This window comes from Lontra canadensis, unplaced genomic scaffold (assembly GCF_010015895.1).
Source record: "Lontra canadensis isolate GAN:19392208 unplaced genomic scaffold, GSC_riverotter_1.0 scaffold8, whole genome shotgun sequence".
In the NCBI taxonomy this organism is placed as follows: domain Eukaryota; kingdom Metazoa; phylum Chordata; class Mammalia; order Carnivora; family Mustelidae; genus Lontra; species Lontra canadensis.
This window is the reverse complement of record NW_022631002.1, coordinates 31434431-31441672: the sequence shown is the minus strand read 5'-3', so window position 1 is coordinate 31441672 and position 7242 is coordinate 31434431. Positions and strand designations below refer to the sequence as shown.

Sequence of the window (7242 nt, the reverse complement as noted above, 5' to 3'; positions counted from 1 at the left end):
GTCCAGGCCAAACTTCCAATAAGGGCTGTTTATTTCCTTTCATTTTTCCTCCTTTTGGGGGTGGGGGTGTGAGCACAGTGCCCAGATGGGTCATAGATAACTGGCAAAATAGCTAGATCCTCCAAATTAAAAAGACAAAAGATGAAAATGAAAGAAGAGGAGGAAAAAAACAAAAACTAAAAAACAAAAACAAAAAAAAACCCACAGGCCCATGCAAACCTGTTTGTTACGCCTTTTGCAATTCCTTATTTAGAGAGAGAGATACACACTCACATACGCTTTACTGGTGCCTGGGGAAATGTTAAAATACATTTCGGGGTCTGGCTAAATAGAACTGCACTCTAAAAACACAGACACAGTATTCTGTTTTATCTGTTGCAAAAAAAATGTATTTGATTACTTGGGTAAAATTACAGTATCTCTGTTGTTAGTAAGTATTAAATGTTAAAGAAATTGGACCCCCCCTTTCCTTTCAACTTTCCAAGAAAGTGCATGTAACAGTCCAATTTTTTTTCTTCCATACCTAATACAAAATAAGCAAACACTATACCTGCTCTCTTGATCAAGAAGAAGCATTCGCTCTTGTAAGGAACATATGTACATTTTAATGAAAGTGATATTTCTTATCGTATGTACAAGAGCATCTACATTTTCTCCACTGACGGTTGTTCAAGATGCCATACTTAGCAGCATTGTGTAATTCCAGCACACATTTTCTATTGTGAACATACCTACAAGGCAAAATGTTACGTCTCAGTTTCAACTACCAAAACAACACTTGTATTTTCTCTAAAGAATTCTGCGTGCTTATTACTGTACAGAAACTTATCAACATTGAAGACGACTCAAGTAAAAAGCACAGTACGAATAGCAGTTCAAAACGGAAATGGTTAAATCTACAAAAAAAAAAAAGCAGGTTGAATTTTCCAATAAAAATTAAAAAAAAAAACAAAACCAAACAAACAAAAACAAAACAAAAAAAACCCAAAAAGCCCAAACCTTTCAAAGAACCACATGGATCAGTCTGTACTTTAGTCCTTTGCTTAAATTTGTTTCGAAAGATTAGACAATGTGTTTGCTGATAAAACTTTTCCAGCAGGATCAAAGTGTACATTTATATACAGACTTTATTAGAGATCTAATGCATCACTGAGGCATTGCATCAACACCAGATTCATATTAAACCGGATATAGAAAATAAGTTAATGCCAGATTAAGACCGCCTAGCAGGGCAACTTGCGATTGCCATAAATGTTACAGCAAATTTACAGCACTCTAGTCAATTAGTATTTAGTCCAAAATACAGAAGACCAAAGTTAACGCTTGCATTCTGTTTGCAAAGCCAGGTTATATCACTAATAAATAAGCTTTCTTATAACTCTAGAAGTTGAACAAGGTACAAAAGAATGTCTTCGTAATGTTGTAGTTCATAGATCTGGGGGAACCGGGAGGGAAGGGGGTGGGGGGATGGGGCAAGGAGGAGGAGGAGGAGGCAACCGTGGGTGTCCTTCTGAGCCGGGATGCTCTTTCTCCAGCCAGAGTTGCTTTAACTTGTGACAATCTCTTTGCTGTCCTCCACGAAGCGGGTGAACCGGAAGTTGGTTCCGTTCTCGCTGCTGGCCATCTTCTCCAGGCCGGCCAGGGGAGCGTTGGGCTCGGAGTTCTGGAGCTTCTCCAGGTTTCCCGTCAGGCCGCTAATAGGTGAGCTGCTCCCGCTGCCCAGGCTTCCAGGAATTGGAGGGATGCCACCATTCTGAATGACGGAGATCTCATTGGCCTTCATGGCCAGCCCGTTAGAGAGCGCCGCTGCGTACTGATTCCAGAAACTGGAAGGATCCCCGCTTCCTGACCTGGCCGCCAAATCCTTCTGGAACATTTCTGGGAACTTGACAGGATTGCCTCCTAGAAATGTCATGGGGCCATCCACGGACAGCCGCCGACCCCGTCGCGCAGGGGCGCTATTCCACATGTGAGTGCCCATGTGTACCTGAGATGAGACCAGGGTCAGGGAGGGGAAAGGGAAAAAAAAAAAAAAAAGGGAAAGAAAGAAAGGGAAAGAGAGAGAGAGGAAGGGAAAAGCTTAATAGTTGAATGTGTCTCAGCTCATATCCCAACACTCGACAAACCAAGTGGCCCACATGTCTATTCTTATTAAGTGCCAGACAGTGGACAAGGAATAAGGAACCATCCACTCGAGCCCCCTCTTAATAACGCGTGCGCCCTCCCCAACCCCGGGCCGCCTTCCTTCTTCCTGGGCCAAGATGCCTGCCTTACTTACTCTTTTTTTATTACCCGTATTTAGCTTATAATGGCCTCAAGCAAGCTCGTCAGGCGCAGATAGCTCCTTTCAGGGTTAGAATTGTTATGTCCACTCTCATTGCAATGGTAAGGATTGTATCTGACACCCTTTACCCTATAAATGTCCTTTTCAGATGGGAAGCAAGTACCCCTCACAGATTGCCCGGTGGAGGGCCGGTGCACGGAGAGAAAAGCCAGAAAGTAATTATTCATCTTGCATTACTGGCAGCAATCTCTAGAGAAATACTCTATCAACAGAAAAATGTACACAGTCAGAGCGCTCAACTGTTGCTCTAGAACCTGAGCGTGTTTGCTTTATTTCCAACACATATCAGCGGGAAGCGTCGTATAATCAATTATCATAATACCCATTAGCCGGGCAGTGAGATGTTATTGTTTTTAGGGGACGCGGGCCGTGCTGCACGGTGCCGTTATGAAAAATAGATGCATCTGCCGAAGAGGACGGTAATTATGAAGTGATATGGGCTGCACACAGGCCACGTGGAGGTCTTTAATCAATACCTCATGGCAACGCCAGGCCTGTCTTCCCGGGTAGGTAAGGCAATTCATTTGGTGCATTTAGCGAGACAGTGGGGAGGGGCCGCCGCCTCACTTAGGCGGACCAAATGATTCCAGGCGCCCACCAGCTCCACTGGGCTGCAGCCCACCCTGCTCCCTGCCACGATCCTGACTCACGCACTGCCCGGCCCGGGGCACCCGTGTTTCTCTGCTGTCAGCCCCACGTGGCAGGAACCTTCTCGAGAACTCTCCCGCTGCATGTCCTGCCTCTGGGGGGTGCTGGCTCGGGGGAGCATGCATTACAGATAATCAATGGCAAACCAGCCAGAGGGCTGTTGGGTGGGGGACAGACAGAGCGAGGTACCTTCAGATTGCCTTTTGTTGTGAAAGCTCTCCCACAAATAGTGCAAGCAAAGGGTTTCTCTCCAGTGTGAGTTCGCTCGTGGATCTGCAGGGCGCTGGATGAGGAGAAGGTTTTACCACACGTGTTGCAGTAGTGCTGCTTGGGGGTTCTCCGGGGCAGAGCTGGGAGCAGAACTGGGGATGTGGCAGAGGAGGACAGAGGCCCAGAGGGGACGTGACCGGTGGAGGTGTCCTTGCTGTCCTGAGGAGTGCCATGCACGAAGCCGTTGACCTCTGTCTTGATGAGAGATGACAACGAGTTGGCGGGGATCACCGCCGAGTTCTGATTGGGGCCGAGGTTGGAACTGGGCTCAAAGAGCTGGGACGGCAGGTCCCGCATCTGATGTGTCAACATGTGCTGCTTCAGGTTCCCCTTTGTGGAAAAGCCGCGATTGCAAACTGTGCAAATAAATGGTCTCTCTTTGGTATGACTTCTGTAGTGAATGTCCAAGGCACTCTGACAAGCAAAGGTTTTGCCACAAATGTCGCAAGCAGTGTTTTTAAATTTTCCCCGGTCTCTGAAAGGGAAGAGGATCCCCAAAGAATCTTCCTTGATGATCTTCTCTGCGTGACTGGACGTCAGATCCAGAGCCCCACCATTCACGGGGGTGGGGGACAGACCGTTGGCGAACTGGTCGCTGGGCACTGCTCTCTGTGGCTTCTCCTCCACGCTGGGGGACTTGTGGAGCTCCTGGGTGCTGTTGGATGGGGACAGAGCCTGCATGGAAGAGGTAGACTCTGAGATGGCCGGGCTGCCAGCACTTTGGCTCTCCATATCGCCGCCCACCGAGGACGAGTCATTGGTCAGGACGTCCCCCTCGACGGACCCGTTCTCCACGGACTTCAGGCTGGCCTGCAGCTGCTCTGCCAAGCCGGCGTTGATCATCTTCATCTGATTTTCCAAAGCAGCGATGCTTGACATCTCCAGGGGCAAAGGCGAAGAAGATAAGCTGTCTTGGGACGCATCCGCGGACTTGGGCGTGTCGGGGATGCTGCCCTCGGGACAGTCCTCCATGTTTTCATCAGAGAAGGTGTCCAGGTCGTCGAAATTCTTCTCGTCGAAGGAGCCCGTGTCCGACTCCATGGACTCAGGGTAGCTGTCGGGGACCGGGGTGTTGGGGATCTGACCGCCCATATGCATTCGGATGTGCTGCTGCAGGACCACGGCGTTGGTGAACTTCTTCTGGCAGATGGGGCAGGAATGCTGGACTCGGAGCGGGGGCACCGCCCGATGGACACTGTAATGGGTCTTCAGGTTCCCTTTCGTGGTGAAAGCCCGGCCGCAGATCTTGCACTTGAAGGGCCTCTCCCCGGTGTGTGTCCGGTAGTGCATCTTCAAGGCGCTCTGGCAACTGAGGACCCGGTGGCAGATGATACACTCGTTGGGGTCGGCGGCCTTCTTGTCAATGTTCTCTACCAACTGCTGAAGCTTGGAGGTCTCCGAGGCCTGGGCCGAGTCCAACAGTCCCCCGAAAGGAAACTTCGCCTTGAACTGCTCAGACATGAGCGGCAGCAGAGGGTTGGGAAAAGCCGCCGCGCTGCCCGGACCCCCGTCGGCCACTGGGGAGCTCAGAGAGCCGCTGCCACCGCCGGACGCCGGGGCTGAGCCAGGGGCCGCCCCGCTCTCTTCACTTCTGCCCCCTGACGGCGGCCCGGCGGACTCTTCGGCTTCGTCTGCGAGCCCACCCGGGTTTCTCGTGGCCGGCTCGGGGGCCCCAGAGTCGCTTTTGACAGAGCCTGGCGGGCTGGTGGCTGAATGGCTGATGGGGATCGGGGCTGGCTCTTCGGTCTTGATGAAGGGCGCAAGGCTCGGGAGGGTCGGGGGCAACGGCAGGCCGACGGAGGTGGTCAGAGTGGGCAGGACTGGTTTGGTGTCTAGCCAGCTGGTGACCGGCTTTTCCGGAGGAATGGACATGCCGTACGGGATGCCGGTACTCGTGGGGATATTGTCCAGATGCTCAGGCACGGGGTAGGGGTTCATCTGGATATGAGGGTATTTCTCTTTGTGGCGCTGAAAGTGGACCTTGAGGTTCCCCTTGGTGGAGAACCTGTTCCCGCAGATGTTGCACTTAAAGGGCCTCTCTCCGGTGTGGGAGCGCAGGTGGATCTGCAAGGCACTGTCGCTCCCGAAGACCTTCGCGCAGAACCTGCACTTGTGTTTGAAGAACGCCTCGTCCGACGTGCTTTTCGCTTCGAAGGCGGGGACATTTGGTGGCTTGCTTTTTCTTTGCTGGGCCAAGGCGGACAAGGAGTTCAAATCCTCTGCAGTCGTTCCGATGTTGGGCAAAGGGCTGGGGAACACCGGGTTAGCGGGGGCCGGCTGAGGTAGAAGTGGATTAGATGCAGGATTCAATAAACTGCTTATTGCAAAAGCTGGTGACGATGACGCCGAGGCTGCTGGGTGGCTGGCGTGCAGGGCGCCAGCGCTCGAAGCCGCTTTTTCCGAGGACGGGGTGCTCCCCGCTGCCGCCAAAACATTAATGTTGGGGGAAGAGCCGCTGTTGGGTGGAACGATGGTGTGGCCAGAACCGCTCTGAGGTAGCTGGGTGGGGGGGAGCTGTTTCACACCGCTGATGCACGCAGACTGGCTGGCAAGGCTCTGGGCTAAGCCAGCTGCCGCCGCCAGCTGCTGAGACAAATGGGAGCTTAGTGTGGACAAGGGGTTGGCAGATGTTCGTAAAGTACCTGGAGAAGGACTCGAAGATGTTGGCAAGTCTGCGTTCTGAGACGCCAACAGCAGTATTTGGTGACGGATCTGTTCGATCAGCTGCAGCTGGTGGATCTGTTGCTGCTGGAGGGCCAGGAGCTGCTCCATGAGGGCGGGCACGGCCAGCTTGCCCCCCGAGGCCCCGCTGCACCTCGCTTCCTGGGAGAACTGGGCCACGGCCACCTTGGTGCTCTGCAGGTTCTCGATGATGACGTTGCTGTTGATCACGGAGAAGTTGCCCAGTGTCGTCAGGTCCCCGAGTTGAGGTAGAGAGGTTGTGATCGCTGAGGTACTGGTAGAGGGAACGCCGCTGCAGCCTGGCGGGGGGCCGCCGCTGCCACCGCTGCCGCCCCCCCGGAGCGCCCCCGCCACCTTTGTTAGCCCCCGGGGCCTCCACCTCCATGGACTCTTCCCTGTGGCGGCTGCGGTGTTCCGAAAGGTCGCCGCCTTCGGCCTGATCTGTTTTGAGAACGGGGTCATTCATTTGTTCATCGGGATGCTCGGGAGGAGGGGTGGGAGAGAAGGTTTCGGGTGGGCTGGCTGGGCTTTCATTGACGATTAACACTAATTGATTTTTAGTACAGTTCTTCTTGTGGAGCAGAAGATCTGATAATTCAAAGAACTCGGCACAGCACCGGCCACAGACGTGGGCGTCCTTGCTCTTCGTGGCGCGACTGGGTTGACCTTTCTCTGCGTCTCCTGCCAACATCAAAAGGGGCAGGGTGAGAAAGGGGGCCAGGACACAGAGGGTCACCCACGACTTCAGAACAAGGAGCATGACCAGTCATCTTCTGTCTTCCAAACTTGAACCCCTTGCCCCCGAAAATCAGTCAATACCACCTAAGAAGGTTCATAATTACATGTGGAGGGTGTGGAAGAATTCCTATCAATCCCCTCTCTCAGCTAGCTACGGTCTTCAGATAATCCATCAAAATATAAAATACTGCGAACTGAAGACATTGGTGCATAATGAAATTCCATAGCAAGATATTGATTTCCAATATTTTATACACCTTATTGTCTACTCATCCAGAGAGGGTCCAGCAACCATTCTGAGGACTTATTAGTCTCTTGAGTTTCTGTCAACCTTATTCATTTTAAACTGATTCAAAGATATCTGTGACAGTTTGTTCTGTCACTAAACTAATCTGTAGTCATTCAGGTTCCAATCAGTTGTTGACGGGGGTGGGGGGGGGGTGGGGGCTTCATATCACCAAGCAGAAGACTGACAACTTAAAAATCACCTCCAGCCCCTACCTACAACCTGAGCTAAGGCTGATCGGTGACAATCACACTTTTGCCATATCCGTAACAAA

The 7242-nt window shown here is 51.9% G+C and overlaps 1 protein-coding gene across 1 annotated transcript in view; it reads right to left on the bottom strand.

Annotated features, from left to right (window-relative positions):
• Positions 1 to 366: 366 nt before the first annotated feature.
• Positions 367 to 7242, bottom strand: part of SALL1 (spalt like transcription factor 1) — a 16752-nt gene continuing 9876 nt past the window's right edge. The window contains 3 exon segments of the mRNA XM_032854485.1: positions 367 to 1987; positions 3182 to 6275; positions 6277 to 6625. Of these exon segments, the coding sequence (XP_032710376.1) occupies positions 1547 to 1987; positions 3182 to 6275; positions 6277 to 6625 (3884 nt within the window). The 3' untranslated portion in view covers positions 367 to 1546.